The 22,897-nt window shown below is 41.6% G+C and overlaps 1 protein-coding gene across 1 annotated transcript in view; it reads left to right on the top strand.

Moving 5' to 3' along the window:
- The window catches only part of TMC1 (transmembrane channel like 1), a 125,451-nt gene that overhangs the window by 70,835 nt on the left and 31,719 nt on the right, over nt 1-22,897 (top strand). The window contains exons 14-16 of the mRNA XM_032595676.1: nt 6,580-6,708; nt 16,278-16,345; nt 21,452-21,691. Coding sequence (XP_032451567.1) covers nt 6,580-6,708; nt 16,278-16,345; nt 21,452-21,691 — 437 coding nt within the window. The remainder of the gene's footprint in view (nt 1-6,579; nt 6,709-16,277; nt 16,346-21,451; nt 21,692-22,897) is intronic.

Raw genomic sequence — 22,897 nt, forward strand, 5'->3', positions numbered from 1 at the left:
AGCTCATGCAGTCCTCACAGCCATTTTTGAGGTAAGTACTACTTTTACACCTTTTTTTACAGTTGTGTACAAAGAAAGGATATTTTTAAGTGGTGTGAGGAGATGTTTATTTTCCATTTGTGTCATAATAAAGCACCTAGATTTGGATACAAGCTCAAGTGAATATTTAAATGGAACTCTACCTATCATTACCTGTTTTCCATGAAAAAAGATTCTTTTGGGAGCACACACTAATACTCATTTCAGGAATGTCCACTTTTGTCAGATACTTGTCCCTTAAGTATTAAAGGAAATGCTATTTTAGGCCAGTTGCTTTCATGATAATTATGTAAATGGCCCCAGTCCAACACTACTGTTATTTTACCAGAGAAAAGAAGTAAGGCATCACATGGCTTTCTGTCCAATAGAGGAAACCACACGAAGCAAAAGCAACAACGATAAACTGTTGCACATGTCTTACTTCTATACAGATCCATTTTTTACTTTGAAAAGCCTTTAATTTTAATGTGAATTTCATAAACCGATTTTGGGCTTTGGTTCATGGATGATGAAGAGGTATTTTTAAATATGTCATCATGAGTCTGCCTGCCTGTTGGACCAGAGTTCAGTTTCAGCAGTAACATGGTCTTGTGGAATTATTTGAGCCCTTTTTTGCTGTGTACTTATTTTTGGAAATATAAAAGGAAAAATTAAAAGTTAGTGTTAACCTTGTAAAGCTAATATAATTTAAACATATGTGGGTAGGGGCTTCTGGGTGGCTCTTTCGGTTTAGCCTCTGATTTTGGCTCAGGTGGTGATCTCGTGGTTCGTGAGTTCGAGCCCCGCGTGGGGGTCTGCTGACAGCTCAGAGCCTGGAGCCTGCTTCGGATTCTGTGTCTCCCTTTCTTTCTGCCCCTCTGTCACTCGCACTCTGTCTCTGTCTCAAAAATAAATAAAACATTAAAAATAAATAAATAATTAATTAAAAAAATAAACAAAAGTGGATATCATTAGATACCCTCATGCTCAATTAGATGCTCATCAGACTTAAGCCAATCAACTGTGATTTCAGTTGTGGGGGAAAAAAATTAAGAAAAATGTGTATGATGCTAGACACACATCCTCGAAGACTGTGTCCAAAAAGTATGGCATGATTAAGGATTTTATTTTATTTTATTTTTAAGGCTTCAGGGGGCGAGATAAACTCCCTTTCCAGTTACATTTTATTAAATACTCAATTCTTAGACATGCACATTCCATACATGTTTATAGCACATATTATGTGTGGAATGAAATGAAATGAAATGGAGTGAAGTGAAGTGAAGGTTGCCTTTACTTAGTAGAGAGGCGTGGTGATCCGAGGTGTGGGTAGATGGGATCATGGACCTTCAAAGACGTCTGTGTCTTAATCACTGGAGTCTTTATGACTATATTACCTTATACGGTAAAATGGACTTTGCTGATGTGATTAACTGATGAGCTTTGGAATAAGAAAATTATCCTGGATTATGTGGATGGACCTGATGAAATCGCAAGTGGAGACAAAAGGGTCAAAATCAGAAAAACCAGATGTGACCGTGGAAGAGTTTGGAGAGATGTACTTTAATGATGGAGAGAGGGGGCTCTGAGCCCAAGAATGCAGGCAGCCTCCAGAAGCTGAACAAGGAGGGGAAACAGACTCCTTCCTGCTGCCCACACCTTGATTTTAGACCTCTGACCTCCAGAACTGTAAGAAAATAAATCTGTGTTCTCTTAGGCCACTAAGTTTGTGGTTAATTTGTCATGGCAGCAATGGGAAATGAACACACAGCAGTACACAGGTTTCTGGATTCCAAGGGTCTTGAAGCGAAGTCTGGTCACGGCGCTTAACACAAATCTTATCACATGGACACTGCTCCTTGACTCTGCAGCTAAAGTTGAAAGAAATGAAAAACTTGGGAAGATAAGTTTCTTGCACAAACTCAAAGAGCTGGAAATGTTTTGTTTTATATATCCCAGAACGCAGACTGGCATGTGGACTAAGAAATTTACCCTTTAACAGTCTTGATAGAACGAACCGTAAAGAATAAAATTGAGGCGGAGCGCCTGCATAGCTCAGCTGGTTAAGCATCTGACTGTTGATTTCAGCTCAGGTCATGATCTCATGGTTCCCATGAGATGGAGTCCAGCATGGGCTCTCTCTCTCTCTCTCTTCCCCCCCCCGCCCCGGCTCTTGCACCTCTTGTGCATGAACACACGCTCTCTCTCTCTCTCTCTCTCTTTCAAAATTAAGTAAATAAACATTAAAAAAAGAATACGATTGAGGCTTCTCACTTCTGGGGAAGAGAAAGTGATTAATTAGGTAGGAATGCCAATGCAATCTAGGAGGCTACTTATGTCTCTGATTATGCAGAAGATTCTGCAATAGTTCCTCACAGACTGACTTGAAATAAAGGAAAAGTCACTTGTCTCACTCTTCTGGGGACCATGCTACTTGTCTTGATCTTTTTAAAAAAAATCCCATCTTGGGGCGCCTGGGTGGCTCAGTCGGTTGAGCGACCGACTTCGGCTCAGGTCATGATCTCACGGTTTGTGAGTTCGAGCCCCGCGTCAGGCTCTGTGCTGACAGCTCAGAGCCTGGAGCCTGCTTCTGATTCTGTGTCTCCCTCTCTCTCTGTCCCTCCCCTGCGCAAAAAAAAAAAAAATTTTAAATCCCATCTTCATGCTTAATTATATTGCCTTACTGCCCCCTTCTCATTCACCTTCCTTTCTTTAAGAAGGACCTTTAGCACTTGAGGGAAAGTCTGCAGGAGCTGGCCCATGAGGTTGTGGTTCTGAATAGACTATTGATGAGGGAGGTAGAGTCCATGGGGACAAAGAGAACACAGGGAACATAAAAACCGTGAAAAGTCTGGAAAGTCTGGTCTTTACGAGATCAATATCTCTATCCATGCACCTAGAAACATTTCTTTTAACTACTTAAAAATAGTGACTCCAGGGGAAATAGTAGAGGCATCTACTTTGCATGTAATGTTGGGGACACACCCCAAAGGCTCATTCTTTGTTCCGTCAGAACATTCCAGATATTTCCTCTTCTCCTCCGTGGATCCCCTCTGCTTTGTTTCCTTAAGGATGATGTAAGACTCAAACCTCTCTTTGAGTTTGGATATGAGATGATTTGGTGGCTCCTTTATCCCTCCAGGGAATCTCAAGATGTAGCCACTTAGTCCCATTTCCAATTGTATTTGATGGGTAGGCAGCAAAGCCCTCCTTGGGAGACTGCTCTTTGAAGCTATATACTGAGGTCTGCATTTTGGGGAAGGAGAAAGCAGCCAACAGCTAAACGTAGCAACAGCAAGGTCTGGCATTTATTGAATGGCTCTGATGTGCTCAGCGCTGTCTCCTTGGATTTTGAAATTATCCTTTGAGATAAATCATATTATCTCTATTATCTCTACTTTATAGTTAAGGAGACTGGGACCCAAAAAAGTAAAATAATTTGCTCAAGCTCTTAAACGACGTCAATGACGGGAGCCCACGTTTAACCCATATAGTCTGGGTAGAGTTTGCATCCTTACCCATAGTGCTGAATTGTCCCTAGGAACATAATTAACATCAACACATACTCTCCAAGGTCCTACTATGGGACGTCTAGAGTTCTAGAGTCTGTGGTCCTCTGTGATGCCCCTTGTCTATGGTGTTCCTGTTATCTACTCATGACTCTTAGGTTTACTGATCCAAACCGCCTAGACATTTTAACTGACTGAGTGTTAAGTTGTGAGGTGTGAGGTGTGGTGCTCAACGGGGCCCCTGTGTGGAGAGTGTGCTCCCATCCTGACTAACATGCTAGAACTGGGATTGGACGTGCCCCTGAGGTGAGCTGAGCCACTGTTTGGGGGATTCTCTTATAAAGCATTGTTTGGTTTTTTTTTTTTAATGTTTATTCAGTTTTGAGAGACAGAGAGAGACAAATCGCAAGCAGGGGTGGGGCAGAGAGAGAGGGAGACACAGAATCTGAAGCAGGCTCCAGGCCCTGAGCTGTCAGCACAGAGCCCGACACGGGGCTCGAACTCACGGAACTCACGGACCGGGGAGATCATGACCCGAACCGAAGTCAGACCCTTAACTGGCTGAGCTGCCCAGGCACCCCAAGCATTGTTTTCTTCTAATGGTTGGTGAATAAATATTCTTATGTCTCGGTATAATGTTTGGATCTTCTTCTGGTACATTTTTTAATGTTTATTTATTTATTTTTGAGAGAGAAAGAGAGAGAGAGAGAGAGAGAGAGAAAGAAGGGGCAGAGAAAGGAAGAGAGAGAATCCCAAGCAGCCTCCACCCTGTCAGCGCAGAGCCCAATGCAGGGCTGAACCCATGAACTGTGAGATCATGACCTGAGCCAAAATCAAGAGTTGGACACTTAACCGACTGAGCCACCCGGGCACTTCCGGTATTTTAGGTGACAGAACGCTGCTCAGGAACAGTAGGATTTCAGTTATTGGGTGAGGATGTTTAGGAACATGTAGGAACTTCAAAACCGCTCTGAAATTTTCTCTTACCTGAGGAGGCCCTCCTGACTGGCAGTGCAAGCCAAAAAAATATCCCTCCTCGCCTCCCTCTGATTGATGCTAGTCATTGGAGCCTGAACTCAAATTGGTTGGGGAATGAAAAGGAGAATCAGAACAGGGAAGGGAAAAGTTGTGGCCGGAAATAACTGCAGGAATTTACTATCACCCAATCATTCATTCTGTGTTTATCGAGCAGCCGCTGAGAAGCAGGCATCGTGCTGGATACTAGGGGTACATTGGGCATAAAGGTGGGCTGGTTCCTTGCCCTTGTGAAAACGATGTTCTTGAATAATTTTGCCAAATTTGTGAATTTACATGGGTGACGATGAAATGCAAGGAATCTGAGAACTTTGTACAGAGAGGCTTGCCCTTGTCACCGAGGGGAGTGAAACTCTCCCCACTCAGGGATGCTGTAGTGATGTGTATGAGTTGGTGTGTAAACTGAGTCAAGAAGTGAAGTGAGAATGACTGAGTGGAGTGAGGACCACAGGCGAAGGCCCTGTGGTCTGAAGAAGTATGGAGACTGAGGCTCTCAAGGAAAGCCAGTGGGGCTGGAGTGAAGAAGAGGCGAAAAGCAATACCAGAAGCATATGGGGAGCTACACAGCAGTCGGATTATACAGAAACTTCCAGAGCGTGCAGGAACCCCACGCTCTCTTGGTCCACTTTTTACTCCGGCTCTTGCTGCCCCAAACAGCTGCGCATCCCGGTTACCTGGTAGCATTTCAACTCAGCCGTCTGCATCACCCTCCAAGTTTCTGTGCTGTCACGGGGTGGGGTGATCATTCCACGTGGGGCCACCCTTGACTAGCGGGGGGGGGGGTGCCGGTTCAATATGTCTCCCTTCTGTCTCTGGCACAGACAGTTCGGAGGCTTATTCTATATGGCTTTCAAGGCTTCCAGGTGGGTGCCCACCAGGGTAAGACTCACGTGATTTTAACATGCTCTTGGGCCAAAGCTCTCCTTCCTTCTGTTTCATTCTTCCCAACCTCCACTCCTGTTCTCTCACAACACTTCCCAAAATATACTGCTGGCCTCCAGGCCCTTGTCACAGGCATTGCTGGTGGTGAAAACTAACGCTAAGTTTTAAAGTTCGTATTTTAAAGTGTTTAATATCATAGTTTTTGCTTTTGTTCCATCCGTATTGTAGTTAACTACTACTTATGGCAGATTATGTTTAAAAGAGTAGTAGTTATCTTTTAAGAACAAGGGATATTAAAGTTAAAAGAAGTAGGAGATAAATTCTATTCCGTGTGGTACTTGGACATACCAAGAATCCTGGAGGTGGTACACAATTTTCGGGAAGCATAGCTCTGATGTGTGAGGCTGGAAATTCACCTAATGACTGCTATTCAAATGGTCCTTTGCCCCACGAGAAAATTCTTTCTCACTAATTATCTTATCTTATCTTTAAAATGTTTATTTATTTATTTTGAGAGAAAGAAAAAGCTAGCAGACAAGCGACAGGGGCGGGGGGGGGGGGTGGCAGGGGGAGAGAGAGAATCCCAAGCAGGCTCCTCATTGTCAGTGCAAAGCCTGACACGGGGTTCCATCCCACAAACTGTGAGATCATGACCTGAGCAGAGATCGAGAGACCGGGAGTTTGGATGCTTAACTCAGCCACCCAGGTGCCCCTGACTTATAAACATTTTTAACACATTAGACAAACTAATCCTGTGTCACATTTGCTGCCAGTACTTTTCCCAGTGTGTCTTTTTAACTCGATAAATATTGCTGTTTGGTAGATTAAAGTCTTAAACTAACATGTGGTCAATATATTCCTGGTTTTATTTCTTATGTCATACCTATAAAAGTTTCCCAGTAAGAAGACTTTCGATACCGTGGCTTTGGAATGTTGAGACAATTATTTTTAGACTAAGAAAATAAGGGTGAAATAGTCTTCACTTGCTAGATAGGCCTTTTTTTTTTTTTTTTTTTTAACTATTCATTGTGGTTTCTAAGCTAATACTATGCAGAAACAGAACAAACCTGATGTCGACACTTAGGGCCATTTGAAAGGAGAAATGCTCGTTTTAATCTGGCTAATATCCCAACAGGAATTTGTGCGGCTGACCGTTTCTGATGTTCTGACCACTTATGTCACAATCCTCGTTGGGGACTTTCTCAGGGCATGTTTTGTGAGGTTTTGCAATTACTGTTGGTGCTGGGATTTGGAATATGGATATGTAAGTATGATATTCACTTTTCTTTTATCAGATTATTCCTTTGTGGATTATCATTTGCACACACAATGCAAGAAAAAGACTTTAGAAGGTGGGGCCACCTGTAAGACATTAATAATGAAGACCAGGGAATACAGTTCTGATTCAGAAGGGTTTCAGACAGGAGTGTCATGATTTCGGACATTCTGGTAAAATTAGCCCGGGATGGCTAAAGCAGCGGAGCTCAACCTTTCTGTGAATGTGGTGAACTCAATCGATCTGGGACCCATAGGCAGCCCCCTCCCTTTGAAGCTTGCCGACATTTCTAGAAGCAAGGCAAGATGGGTGTATCAACTGCACATTCTGTTGATTCCTTTGTTTCTACAAAACAGAGTCCTGGACAGTTACTGTGCAGTGCATTGACGGATAAAAGAATTCAGCAAATATGGTGCTAATTTCATAAAGCTCGCGGGGTAATGAGAGCTCAGCAGAGACACGAGCAGGGAGATGTGGAAGTTTCAAGGAAGGCCCAGGGTGCTGATAGAGCTTTGGCGAGTGGTGAACCTGAGCTCTGAACTCTGGCAAGATGATTTCCTGCCCCACAACAACAGTGCAAGTTTCTCTGACTCCCTCCCCAGCTCACCCTCTACGCTAAACCCCAGGTGCCCCCCGCAAAGTTCAAGGGCAGCAGCAGGGCACACATCACTCTTGGTCTACCACCTTGTCAGGTGACCGCTGTCCCTCTTTTGCAAGTGTAACAGTCATCTTGGGAACTATGACCTGAAGGGTTGACTGTAATCACTTGCTTTAGATCCTCCAATGGCTTATAAGTACTTAAAATGGATTCCAAATCCCTTTCCAAGGCCTTCGATACCTTATGGGATCTGTTTCTTACTTCTCTCTGAGCTCGTCTTCTACCAATTTTGTTCTTGCTTTACAAAGTCCGCACACTAGGGAATTCTCTCTTATGCTCAAACACAAGATGATCCTCGCATTTGCTCTAGCTGTTTTTCCCTATAGGGTGCAGATTCCTAGAATTTGGTGAGGTTGATGCCTTCTTGTCATTAAGGACTCAGCTACTATGTCACCTCCTTTGAGCTGTTCTCTGACCTTCCCATCTAACAGAGCTTACCAGGCACTCTGTCTCAACACCCTGCTTAATTTTCTTCATAGGATGTATGACTATCTGACATTTCCTTTTAAAAACAACCTTATAACCTATCTCTCACAGTTTGAATGAAAGCCCTGTAAAAACAGAAGCTTTGACCTCTCGGCTTAGAACTATGTTTGTCACATGGCAGGCATTATATGTTGACCGTCTGCTTCAGTGTCGAACCTCTGCTTTCTAACACCATCAAGGCAACGCCACCAATTGACAGAATTCTGCCTGCTTCCAGGGACGTGCCCATGGGGTCAGTTCTTGCTTCGTATTGCGGAGCCAATGCTGTTTCTCCCCTTGCTGGAGGAGGGGTCTCCTTTTCTGCTGCCCTCTCCTCAGTCCCATGCCCTCTAGTCTCCGGACAAATCCTATACTCAGAACGGTTTCCAAGACACTAGCCTGGATCCTCAGCGTGGCTCTCTGACTTTGAGATTGTACCTTTGATGATTAGGTCATCTCTGCCACCCTCACTGAAAGTGCCTCTGGGACGGGCCAGAAGTGGTTAGGTAATGCTCTTTGGTGAACTCCAGTGAGGTAATGCTATGGATCGAGGATGCTGTTGTATTGTTTTCCCATTCCCTGCTATGAAGTATTCAGCTGGCTTGGTTTCATTTCTATTTTCCCTGTCTGATTCAGCTCTTCCGAGGCCGACGTAAAAATTGCCATTCTTTTCTTAGGCCGTTGCTTGGCTTCTGCTTGCCTTTTATCCCTTACTGCTTTCTTCTTAAGTGCTAGAAAATTTTGCTTCAAATATGAAGTCAATAAAACATGACCTGGATGCATAAAAGCTGTAATTAAACGACTGTAATTTATTATTTATTGAGTGCTGATGGTGCTCTTGGGTTAGTACAAAGTACAGGAAAAAAGACGAGTTCCTGTCTTAGGTCACAGAGACTTTGTTCCCCTGTTACTTTTGGAAGGCTCTTTAGAAAGAAGCCCAATATCAAAACAAGTTTTAAACAGTAAAGGGTGGATGGTGGATCTTCGATGTGGATCCTACTATCATTGGCCCATCACGTAGAGAGGGTACACGGTTGAGTGCTTACCAGGTGCAAATCGGTATGAGCAAACCTCTGTGCTGGGTGATAGGGGTACAGAGATGTAGAAGATGTAAGCCTAAGGAGAGGTTGCACACTTGGGCTAGATGCCTCGATTCAGCTTTCCGATATATGTATTTTTCTCTTGTCTACACAGTGTTTTTGTTTGTTGGTTTGGTTTTTATTTATTTATTTTTTAATGAGCTCATATTTTACAACTGGAAGTTTTATATTAAAAAAAAATATGGATTTCTTGCTTTTCGTGACATATTGAGAGGGCTGGCAACATTAGATCCACATTCCCACACGGCAGAAATTGGCTGCAGTGAGAAGCCACTGCCTGGCGGCAGATGGAATTTGCATCCCCCGCCCGCACACTCTTTACTGCCCTTTGATCCTGCAAGTTCTTGTTATTAGTACAGAGCAGAAAATATAAATTCCAAAGAAGAAACCAATGGTTGCATGACTTTCGGGGGTGGATGGAGGGAGGGAGAAAAGGAGAGAGGGAGGAAAGGAAAGAGAGAAACAGAAAGAGAGGGAGAAAGAGAAAGAGAGGAAGAGGGACAGAGAGAGATCAGAAATGCAAAGGCGTGTTGTAGGAAGAGGGCCTTGAGCCGGTCTTGAGAAAGCCTCAGAATTTCAAAGGTCCAGTGGAAGCAAGGGTTCTCAGTGGAGGGACCAACGTAAGACAGGGCCCAGCATTGATTAAATTTTTATTGGGTGTCAGTTAAACTTTATCTAATTTTTAGTTATGGTAATAAATATTATGGTTACGTTTATTTATAGGTATGTAGATAAATATGCTCACAGATAAATTATAATGGTAGGCACAGATTGTTTCCTTAAGAGAAATTTCTCTACGTTGAATTACCCAGTCCTAGAGAATGTAGAATTTAAAAAATTCATTCACTTTTATTTATTCTATTTTTTAAAAAATTATTATTATTATTATTATTTTTTTTAATTTGAGAGAGAGCGAGAGAGACAGCATCCGAGCTGGGGAGAGGGGCAGAGGGAGAGAAAGAGAATCTTAAACAGGCTCCATTCTCAGCACAAACTTTCGGTCACTTTTATTACAACAGCTTCTGTAACGACTAAACTCTGTGGACTTCCGCCTCAGCTCCAGAGAGCCACAGAATGTTAATGTCTGGTGGAATGTTGACACAATCAGTCATACATCCTTTATTTCACACCTGAAAATTGAGAGCTTATGAATCGAAGTGAGTTGCCTAGGCTTGTGTGGCCGCCAGGGAATAAACGAGGGCAGGACACAGCCATTATGTTAAATATGCTGAATGGTATATACTGGTCTTATCAGAGTAACTTGAATGAAAAGCGACCCCATATGGTTCTCCAGTTATAAATTTATGGCCGAAGTATTATCACAACAAACCTATAAAGATGAGCTGAGCTGCGAAAATTACTGGCTAATGGTAGGCTGTTAGAGCACGTAATGTAAGTTAATGTTTTCCAAGGCTTCTCCAAGCAGAGCAGACAATTTTCAATGTTTCCGAAGTGTTCACTGACTCATAGGACGTGGAATGGTTTCTCCCAGGAGGGATTTTAGCCCCCCAGGTTCGGCACAACTGCCCTAAAGCCTCACGTAAACTCTTTGGGTTTCCTTCAACAGTTCAACACAGAATCCCTTTACTTTCAGTTTAGCTTGTGTTAACATTACCTTTGCTATTCATCAATAAAAAAGATAACAGGTATGCAAGAAGAAATAGAACTGAATACACAGCGTGGTATTAGAACATGGTCAATCAAATGAAACCTCAGCATCTTGTTTCAAGTTACATTTTTGAGGTGGTCCTTGTTAAATTTACATAAATGGAAAATATAAGAGGTTTCCCTGAGATCTGATGAAGGGGTTCAAGATTATTAATAAATGAGAGGCATATGTTTGACAGATCATAAAAGTGGACTCCATAGTATAGTATATCTTATGTAGTTCTTATTATATGTCAGAACTTCTAGAAAATACTTTACACATATTATTGCATGTATTCATACCAGCAATGCTATGAGGTAGCTCCTTTTTTCCCCGACTTTACAGTAAATAAGCCTTAGAGGATGTTTAATAATTTGCTCAAACACATATCCCTAATCATTGGTGGAACTAGGACTCAAACTCAGTTGAATCAGCGTCAAAGCCATCAACCAGATTTCTGTCATGTTAAATTTTCACTGTAACGCTTAACCCTAGAAATTTCAAGGACTCTGTCAAGTCATGATGAATTCATGAGCCAATCTATGACATGGGTAACTCAAAGCACTCCCAAGATTAGACAGTTCACCTGCAATAGAACGGAGTTAACAAGAAAGCCTGTGATGTACAATTAGAAAGAAGGGCATCTGGGTGGCTCAGTTGGTTAAACATCTAACTCTTGATTTCAGCTCAGGTCACGATTTCACTGTTGTGAGATGAAGCCCTGTGTCGAGCTCTGCGTCAGGCTCCGATTAGAAATAAACTGATGTTCTCCAGCTGGGAATGAGGTATTATTTAACAGTCCAGGAAGATGCCATGCTAAGGAGTCAGTAAGAAGTCTTGAGTATCCCATGAAGGGTTGACAACATGGGAAAAGGGACAGTACATTCTGGATGTGAAGTTCCACTTGAACATTGGACAGTATTTGTGCAGACAATGAGGGTTGAAGTACAAAGCCCCGAGTTTTCTGAGTCACCCTAGTAGACGAGGCTAGGATTTGTCCTACATCAGTGGTTCTTATATTTGAGGAGACACCAGAATCCCCCGAAGGCAGGTGAAAACACAGCATTTCTGATCTGGGACAGGTCCCGGAGAATTTAGTTTTCATTTTCTTTTTTAAAATTTATTTATTTGTTTGTTTGTTTATTTATTTATTTATTTATTTATTGAGAGAGCACTCACGCAAGTGGGGGAGGGGCAGAGAGAGGGAGCCTGAAACAGGCTTCAGGCTCTGAGCTGTCAGCATAAAGCCCAACACGAGACTCGAACCCACAAACCGTGAGATCATGACCTGAGCCGAAGTTCGACGCTTAACTGACTGAACCACGCAGGCGCTCCCAAAATTTACTTTTCTAACAAACTCCCAGGTAATACTGCTGCTTCTGGTCTGGGGACCAGAATAGTCTTGAGAACCATTGACCCAGAACCATTGACCCAGTGATTTCAGCTGTGGGCAAGTGAGATTTGTATGTCAGACAGGACATTGCAATGACAGAATTCTCTCTGAGATATTCCACAATATCCATAGGTTAATGATCTGTCTCAAATAACTAAGCTTGCAGACAGAGGATGAGTTTTCATGGCTCTTCAGTCCAGTGACAACCATCTGTCTTCGTTGTGGGCAGATGACGGACTCCCGCCTGCCACCAAGGTCCAGAAATAAAACAAGATAATTTCCAATCCCTTGACTGTTACAGACCTCAGCCTAAATCCAAATGGGATCTGCTTTTGCTGGCCCCTAAAAGTCTTATCAGGGATGAGCAGCCCTTAGTGATTTTGTTATATGCATCCCATTTGAATCAGTTCATTTCTCAGTTTTCAGGAAAACCTATTTTTTCCCAAGCATCATTTACCTTCAAGCTATTTATGTTTCAGAGGCGATTAAGCAAACGTATTGCAAACTGATTTATGCTTGTGTTATTAAAGTATTGCTTTTAAAACTTTAAAATACAATATCATCTCAGGTTTTCATTAAATACATCTCTAAAAGAATGAGCATTGAATTTTATAGCGTGTGAGTGTGTGTGTGCGTGTGTGTGTGTGTGTGTGTGTGCACGCACATGTGTGTTTGCCTCCTTACTTTTGTTTTTGGTTTTTTTTTGGAGTGAGATTTTCTGAGTTGAACTCATATAGTATTCAAGTGCATTTCTAAGATGTTTACAGAGAAGCAATTCTTTAATAACTGCATCTAATTTTTCAACCCATTACAGATTTTAGATTAGAAAAGGATCTTAGAAATGATCTAGTTCAGAAGTTGGCAGACTTTCCCTGTAAAGTAAAGGGCTGGATGGTAAGTGTTCTCACTTCTGCAGGTGTGATATTGTGATAAAATAAGAAATATATATTTTGGTCTCCAGCTCCAGCTCCCGGGCAGAGCTCCTAAAACCTTTGTAATTTCCTAAGCGGTACAGGTGCTAGGATCATCTTTTATTCCAATATTTGGTCTTTGACGCTGGTTCCTGATACAGAGCCCCCAAATTCTTTGGGATTACCTGGGTGACGGGAACATTGCTTGTTCCAATGAGACAATGCTTGGTGGCTCCTAGATAGCTTCAGGATGGGGACTGGTCAACAGAAAGGCCGAACCACGATTAGAAGCTTGAAACTTTCAGCCCTATCTCCCCCATCCTCCAGGGAGGGGAGAGGAGCTGGAGAGTGAGTTAATGATAGATCATGCTTACTGATGAAGTCTCCATAAAACTCCCTGACCTGTGGGGTTCAGAGAGCTAGCAGGTCGCTGAACACGTTGAGGTGCTGGGAGGGTGGTGTGCTTGGAAAGGACATTCGTGCCCTTTTCCTCATACCTTGCCCTATGCATGTGCACCTCCTCCATCTGTCTACTCCTGCCATATTTAATAATAAACAGTAGCCGAGCAAATCAACTGTTTTCTGTAGTTCTGTGAGCCATTCTAGAAAATTATCAGACTTGAGGAGGGAGATGTAGGACCCTCTGACTTAGAGCCAGTCACTCGGCATAGGCGACAATGTGAACTTATGATTGGTGTCTGCAGTGGGGCATTCTTGTGGGACTGCGCCCTTAACCTGTGGGGTCTGCACTAGCTCGGGACAGTCAGTGTCAGAACTGAGTTAAATGCTAAAGCATCCGGCTTATGTCCGTAGAGAATCGGGGCACTGTTTAGCAAGTACTGTGCGTGGAGCGTAGAAAACACTTTTGCTTTCAGCAGGTGATATGGTCTCGGTGGGGACTGTTGAGCTCTCCTGTTTTCGTGTCCAGCAGCCACAGGCAATACATAAACGAACGAAGGCCGCTGTCTTCTAATAACTATCTGTTTACAAAAACAGACAGTGGTCCAGATTGGGCTTCTGGTCCACAGTGTGACAACCACTGACCTAGTTTTTCGCACCAGTTTATCTGTGAGGAAACTGAGGCCTGACGAGATACGCAATGGGCGCAGCTCACGCAGCTAGGAAGTGGCAGGGCAAGGTCTAATACTCAGACAAGTGTGTGGACCCCAAACCCTTGGTACAGTAGGGACGCCCTCTACCCATCTTTCGCATCAGGTCAATTTGTGCATCAAAGGTTGTATTCCTCCGGCTGACCCTGCTGCACACACAGTATGCGAACAAAGGCTCCCAATGTGTCCTTTATGTTTTTATAGTTACCTAGTTGTAAAAATATCTCAAATGGGCTTTAAGAGGCTTATATATTTGTGAGAGTAAAGAAAATACACTTCTAAAGGGTTGAATTTTTTAAATTTTACATAGCTTGGTGGGCTAAATCATGGCACTATTCTAAAGAGGTCAAAGATGAAGGTTTGGTTCTTAAACTGACATGGAGAAGAGCTGTTCCAAGGCCACAGATGGCACAGGCCACCCAGCTGAGCATTTGTCAAATGTGTTCTGTGAGCTCACAAGGCTTCAGGCAAAGGGAAAGGTGGTCCAGAGCAAAGCGCTCCTGATGAAATTGGGGCCTGGATTCAAGAACTCTCAAGGCAAGGCATTCAAAAGCTGTGATCGTTCTGTTGGGGTTCCAAACCAGACAACTCTCCCATCTTCTTACAGATATTTTTAGGAGGGGTTCTTGGGTTTGAAAAGAAGAGTGACACTTGCGTGTGCATGTGTGTGGGCGTGAGCATGCGTGTGTGTGGGCTACGTGTGTATGTGTGTCGGCAGGGAGTTTTGATGAAGATACAGGGGGTCTGAAGCCACCTCTGCAGATGCCAGAATCTGGGACAGGATTAAGGACCTGCTTCCCGTTTGGTCTCTCTTTCATGGTCTTCTTGGTGCTCTCAGTTCACAATTTCGCTTTTCTTTCTCTTGTCACTGGTTAGTCAGTTTCCTGACTGATTGTTCTCTAGCCCAGCTCAAGTAGGAGCCAGTTTCATTGCTGTTGCTAGTTAGCATTACTCCCATTGATAGACGCTTTCCTTCTAGGATGCCTGATGTGTTACCAGAAAGCCTTTCGACAGGCCACCCTAGGACAGATGCCCACCTCAGTTCCTATTGGTGGGCCTTCTGCACAAAAAAAATAGCCTGATGCTGTACCCTAAGCAGGGTGGCATCTAGGAGACAAACACTGGATATTGAGTTGAACAACTTCTTAAACTTTAATTGTCTCTCTCTATATTCATTTTATTGTAAAGGAAATCCACATTTTTTTGAAAAATACAGTGAAACATTGGATTGCGAGTAACTTATTCTGCAAGTGTCCCACAAGATGAGCAAGCATTTCTAATAAATCTTTACTTGATAGTCAAGGATGCCTTGCAATGCAAGTAGTAAGTGACGCTGAATGTCACATGATCACAAGTGAGCCAATGGTTCTTGAAACTCGCTTTGATATATGAGTCCTTTGGATTACAAGCACGTTTCCAGAACAAATTATGCTCGCAAACCAAGGTTTTACGGTGTTTTAAAGTATGCAAACTTAAGGAAGAAAATGAAAGTCATGATACATCCCCCACCTATATAACACCTGGTAATTTGTTGGGCATTTTCAAGTCTTTTCCTTATGCATAATTTCATATTCAGTTGATAAAAATAATGAATGTATAATTTTATATATTTGTTGCTTAACATCAAATCCTAGTTTTCTTTTGTGTAAGTAAGCATTCTTCAAACGGTGACCTTGATTATGTGCACTGTATATCACAGTATAGATATACTGTATTTACTTAACCAATACATATGAAGAAAAGCCTATAAAAAGGTTATCTTTTCCATTATGAGGTATGTTTAAAAATTTAATTCCTGCCCTCTCACTTTCTAAATTTTCCAAGTTCTGGCTCATGTGCCCAGAGAGTCATTATTGGATATTTAGATGGTGTCATCTCTGCTTGTTACACTTTGTCAGCATTTAAGCTCGATTTGTTAACTCACATTCCCAGAGGTAGACTCACAGAGCCAAAGAGACTGAGATTTTCTTAAGTTTTTAATACACGTTGTCAAACTTTTCCCAGAAGGTTGCTCCAATTTTTACAGTGGGCCATGCATGAGAGCCCAGTGGTCCACACTTTCACAACATTTTGAATGACTGCTTTAGAAAATGAGCCTTACTTTGTTAAAAAGGGTGCTGTATTATTTTATTTAGCACTACTCGTTTATTAGATTGATTATTCCATGATTATTGCTGCATGGAAGCATACCTATGCAGAAACATGTACCACTCGGGTTTTTCAGTTTGCACCATTTGATATGTTAATCCAGCAAATGTCTGTGTCTTCTGTAGCCTTCATACACTGAATTTGACATCAGCGGCAATGTCCTCGCTCTGATCTTCAACCAAGGCATGATCTGGTAGGTCTGCTATTGGACTGTTTACAACTTACAGAAAAGCCGCAAAGAACATTATTGCATAATGCATTGTAGCCTGGTGTCAGAGAGGTCCCCAGTCTGGGTCTAACTCAACTGTTGCCTTTGCAAAGTGGATAGGAAAATCTTGTTTATATTTGTATTTATATTTATATTATATTTACATTATATTTATATTATATTATGTTTATTTTATATTATATTAATATTATATTTATATTTGTATTTATATTCATATTTATATTTGTATTATACTTACATTTACATTTATATTATATTTCTATTTATTTATATTTATATTTATATTTATATTTATATTTATATTTATATCTTAACTCTTCATCCTCAAAGACATCTGCCTGTTTTGCAGAGCGTTCCTTTATCAAATACTGGGAGTGTATTTCGGCTTTGTAGCTTCTTTGAAAGCTTTTTTATACTTTTATATCCTGTGACACTAGGGTCTACCGGTGAAACATTAATGGTCCCATAGCCACATGTTAAGTATGAAATAAATTAATGTCAGGCCCTTCTGAAAAACTGATTTTATTCTGTCATTATCGAGTATGTTTAGAATACAACTTGTTGTTGCTTTTGAAAAAAATATCTTACCAAATCCAGTAGTTTTAGGTAACTGGACTACTGGAGATGTAACTTATGTTTTAGGAAGTTCAAGCTAAAAATACGATCACTGTTTCGTAACTTGTTTCACAGGCCATTTACACATCAGAATTATGTCTTTTGATGTACAAAGGATTGTCATATCTTTTATTAAATGAAAGCATTCTCACTGTAAACCTTGACAGGTTAAGATGAGCCGATATAGTAGAAACTGTTTTTGAGTTTAAAAATTGGTTCATGGCATGCGATTCATCTAGGGACCATGTGTCTTGGAAATCTGTCACTTTTAACTAAGAACACCCAACCCACAAGCTACAATTGAGCATCTTTATCTTACTGACACTTGTTTAATATAACACCGTGCCACTGACCACGCCATTGTCCTATGTACTAGTCCTAGTAACTTGGCTCAAATTTTGCACAAGCTTTATATAGCACTTAAATCCTTCAACCATAGCTGCATTGAGCTGTTAAACCTTTGCAAGACTGCACCTCTCTGCAAATGTTAAAATTATCTTGCTTTAGTGATATAAAGACCATAATCAAGGACCCCATCATCCTGCCCTGGGGTCTGTCCAATTCCTGTGCCTCACTAGGTCAATACATATGAAGAAAAGGCTATAAAAAGATGATCTTTTCCATTATCAGGTACGTTTAAAAATCTAATTCCTGCCCTCTCGCTTTCTAAATTTTGCAAGTTATGGCTCATGTGCCCAGAGAGTCATTAAAGAGTGAAACGCATCTTTCATTCTCTAAGCAAGGAGGAAAGTCAAGTTGGTCCAACATATGACCACCAACAGAGAGAGTAAAGGGAAAAGCTTCTAGCAGTTCTGGATCTTTCATTTTCTGGAGGGGATTCTGCTGTCACGGCAGAAAATGGCTAACTTCGCTACTGGAACAATGAGAAACCATCACCTTGTATCAGTTTTAAAACTCCCTGGCTTCTACACAGAGTGCCACAAATCCCTCAGGCCTGGTGGATGCCATTTGTGCAGACACATGCTACATGTCTGTTTCTTGTTCTTTCGTAGCAAAGACAACAGACTGGCCTAGAAATTCATTTTCATGATCAGAAAAGCCGTTGAAATGGCTGTCCTGATTCGTTTCGCTTATAATTTTGCAACTATTTAGTCCACTATGGTTCATGTTGAAATTCTTAAATATCCAAAACCCTTCCCCCATTCTCTCATGGGCAGACCCATTACCAAAATCTCTCCACTATCCCTTTCTGTGTATTCCTCCTTTAGATAGTGGTCAAGCCTTGCTTCTTGTTGGTCTGAAGAGGACATTAGAATGTGATGGTGTTTTTTTGAGCGTACAGAGATAATTACACCCCGGAGTTACAGAAGCAAGAGAACTATTGCTTACTTTCAGGTCAACCCTTTGGACAGATGGTCTTTTTCCTAACTCCCAGAAAGTTGGTAAAGGAGGGAGGATGTGGTTGGTGGGCAAGGTGTGAGGAGTGTGTATTCCAAGTGTGGTAGGCTCCCCAACACAAGGGGACTCACACATAGTGAGTTACTATCTTATGAGGCACAAGGAACTGATACTGGAGCTTGGTCACACAGAAACAAAAGACTATGGGACGTTTGCACTCACGTCCGTTGGTTTGTGACTGGAGACATTCAGGTACAGCTTTAGGGGTTTCTAATTAGGGGATGTTGTTAAAGTCCACCTTTAAAGGTAAAATCCATTTTGGCATGTAATTGGCTGACATGATCAGTACACTTTTATATCACGCACTTCATTTTAAAATGGATAGCACAGGGCTTCGTCATCGTATTTTAAAACGACAAACACACGTCATATCTCTATCAGAACAGGGTGTAGGGGCAGCAGAAAACAGTGAGACAGAAGATGGGTGTGGACATTGCTCCAACACTGTCTCTTTGTGTACCTCTTCTACCTTTGTCCCTGTCTGCTACCTCATTTTCTTGGTTGATCAGTTGTGAATAATTTACCTGACATGTACCATGTCACTGGAGTAATAAGGAGAGCTCAATGAAAGAAGCTTTCATTCGCTTTGATCTTCTTGGAAGAAAAGTACTTTATAAGGCTAAGGTATTACAAGGATCTTGAACTGACAGATGACAGGATCAAGTGTGGGTAAGGGACTTAGTGAGCCGAGCTGATTAGTGAGTCACTGGCAAAGACAGTTTGAGCATTAGGGTTCAGCTATCACTGTGCCAGGATCTGTTTTTCTAGGTTATGGTTCTTGAACCTGTTTGTTCAGAGTGCCCATTTGATATTTATTTTGAAAATCTGAGGTTTATAGGTGCACGTACCTGGGTGTGTGCATATATACGTATACAGACGAATGATGCATATATATATATATATATATATATATGTACAAATGTGTGTGGCTTTAGGTAAGTCTAGGTATTAAATTATATACAGAATTGTGTCTGAGGGTAAACTAGGTTGTATAGCAGCTAAACACCACCCCGTCCCCCCCAAAGCTTAGTGGTTTACAAAGGGAAAAGTTTTCTTCTTATGTACTCTGCATGTTCAATGTGGGTTGGTAGAGGGATCTGCTCTTGTGAGTTACTCTCACTCTAGAGTCCTAGACCGGCCAAATTGAGTCCATCTGGAACAACACTAGATAGGGTAGCAGAGACATGAGAAAAAAATCCACACAGGGCTTTCAACGTTTCTATCCAGTAGTGAGACACCTCATTTTGATTTCCATTTCCTTGGGCAAAACAAATCGTATGGCCAAGCCCGGGTTTAGAAGGGAACACACATAATCATTCACAAGCATCTAACATGACTAATATTGGCATTTGAGAATACAGTGCACTGCTATGTAATTGTTGCCCCTTACCTGAGACTGTCACTCACTCGCTCACATTTTTGAGGCTCCGGGTTCTCTCTGGCTATCCTGTAACAAAGATACCCCGTGTTGTTCCAAAGTCTATCTTCTTACTCGTTTTAATTCGTAAAATTTATATTTTAGAGAAGTTTTGGGTTCACAGAAAAACTGAGTGCAAAGTACAGAGCGTTCCCATACGCCCCAGGCCCCCACAGGCGCACCCACTATTGACATCCCACACCGCAGTGGCACATGGGTTACGATTGATGAACCTGCATGGGTAGGTCATCGCCTGAAGTCCGTACCATTAAAAAAAAAATAGTTTATCTTTCTTCAGAGTGTCTGGTCCACTCGTTATGTTCAAATGTCATTCAGATCTGTGGTATCAAATCCTATCAACAAGAAAATCCAGATTTGGGGAAGATTCCACTTTTAAATGAAATAGCTTAACGCTGGTTTGCATCATTTCAATTATAGAAATAGCAGAAATGAATTTCTTCATCTAACTCACCCCTTGCCCCCCTCCAACATAATATACCAAATTCACATTGGATTGGTTGAAACAGCCTCTCTACATATGTAGGAAATCTAACTGCTGGCCCTAACTAGAGCTACTGAGGGCTTTATCATAGCTGGGAGTCAAGTCTAGGTATTAAATTATATACAGAAATGTGTCACGATGTGACTCTGGTTATACTTCTAAAATAAGTGCACATGTATCCTCTTTTTGGTTTTGGACCAATACATTGCTATTAATACTGTTTGATGATGCTAATGGATTTTCTCATCAAAGAAAAGTGAAATTTATTTTGTTGAAAATAACCAACTAAGCCATCAAGTAAAAGTGACCTCACCTAAGTACTTCCTTTTTAAAAGTGGCGTTTAAAAATAGTTTTTAAAAGCCAGATATACAAAGTGGTGGATTTCCAGGACAAACAGAAGTGTAAGGAAGTAAATACATTAAATTAAATTAAATTAAATTAAATTAAATTAAATTAAATTAAATGGATGTGTTGCATTTTCATCTCAAACACATAAAGCTTCCTATAGATTATCAACAAAACACAGTCTATTACTGGGCATACATACATCAGCTCTAAAACACCATAGTAGCTACATAGCTAATAGGGAAAAGCATCAGCAAAAGAAAAATTCATTTTATTTTTTCTCTTCCATTAAGCAAAAATTAATTAGCCCACAAGAAAAGTAATTAATCCAGATGTGTAGTTTATTTGAATAGAATGAGTGGTTTTAAGGGTAACAGTAGAAAGAGGTTAGATTTTTAGATTTATTAATTGGTGATTTGAGTGCTAGGGGAAATCAAGTTTATTTTAGAAGTAGAAGAGAGAAGTAAATATATGTAACATATTCTCTGGTGTAGTTTAAATTGATTAATGCTAACAGATATAGTTAACGGACAGCATAATTGCCGTGAGAGCATCATGTATGCAGTCCCTGTGGTAAAGGGAAAGATGGTAAAATGTGCATCAAAGACGGAAATTGACTAGGCAAGTTTATTTATGAAAAGAGTTTGTGTGCTTGAAAGCGGCATTACATTTTCTCCCTTTGGCAAATAAACATGACATGAGATAAGCAAGGTGCCGTGTGACTTTGTTACGAAGAGACGAAGTGAGCAGAGCCATGTTTTTTCTTTCCAGGATGGGCTCCTTCTTCGCCCCCAGCCTCCCAGGCATCAATATCCTTCGACTCCACACATCCATGTACTTCCAGTGCTGGGCCGTGATGTGTTGCAACGTTCCCGAGGCCAGGGTCTTCAAAGCTTCCAGATCGAATAATTTCTACCTGGGCATGCTATTGCTCATTCTCTTCCTGTCCACCATGCCTGTCCTGTACATGATCGTATCCCTCCCGCCATCTTTTGATTGTGGCCCCTTCAGGTTCTTGCCTTTGAAATTCCATCCGGGTGTCGTTTTCTCCCAGGCGTGGAGATAGGAATGGTCACTCCTATAAGCTTTGTTTTGTTTTGTTTTTTTCTCCAAACAATGGCATTTTGGCCTGTAGAAATGAGATTCTTTGAGCGTCCAGGCTCATTAGGTAACATGGAGATTCTTAGGCAAGTTGCATTGGTTTCTTATTTGAGAATCATAAAAGGGAAAAGGATTTGAGTGCACCAGGCTCTACCCGGGTAAATATGGATGATAAATCTGAGCTCAAAGGGGATGGCAAAGAGCGTGTTTAGATTAGGATAGTTGGGATGTGTCAGTTTTCTTGGTGCCGGGCCAGCGTGTCCAAAAGTCGGAAGGAATTTTGACGTGCTACGTCACGTCAAATAGATAATAATTAATTAATTAAAAATAGATTATTCCACAAGCTACCTAGGAAATGGGATCATCATTCGATAACTGTGACTATAAAGTGGGTCACACAATTCACAATCCAAAATGCTACCTGGTGGCAAAACAATTGAGGGTGACATTCGCTCCTATATATTCTCCCCGAACAAGGACAGATCGCTCAAGTCAGTAATAAAGAGTCAAGAGGTCTCTCTGATCCAAGCTGAAAGGTCCTTTTCGCCAGTTCTCTATGACAGAGTTCTGACGGTGACACTTATCAAGAAAGCCAGTCGCCGGGATCAGGGGAATTGAGATTTCATTCCCTAAATAGGGCCCTAAAAATGAACCTACCACAAGTTCCTCTCTGCAACCGCAAGAATCTCTGCCTGTTGAGTCACTGCTCAGCATGCATTTGAGTTATTTCTCCTTTTCAAGTGAAAGAAATGTGAATGTGAAAAGCCACGTGAATGACGAGCGTGAGGCAATAATGGCCACATGTAATATCCCCGTCGTGCTGTCAGACGCAAGTTATTAAATTAAAGTCAAAAGTTTCGTTGCCCACAGACCTAAGTATAAAAGAGGCATTTCACTCTAATAATAGGCTGAGTTATTATTATTGCTTTCCTGGGGGGAAAAATAACAAAACAAAAGAAGGAAAATGTTAAGCCAGCTGATAGGGCAAAAACCACTGGAGTTCTGTCATACTCAGGAAGCTGATGCTGACAAATCCTAACCCCCAACCCCCCCCCCCCCCCCCCCCCGCCCGGGCTGAAATAAATAATGCAGACAGTGACATCTGGAGACTAAATA

Source organism: Lynx canadensis, chromosome D4 (genome assembly GCF_007474595.2).
Source record: "Lynx canadensis isolate LIC74 chromosome D4, mLynCan4.pri.v2, whole genome shotgun sequence".
NCBI lineage: Eukaryota > Metazoa > Chordata > Mammalia > Carnivora > Felidae > Lynx > Lynx canadensis.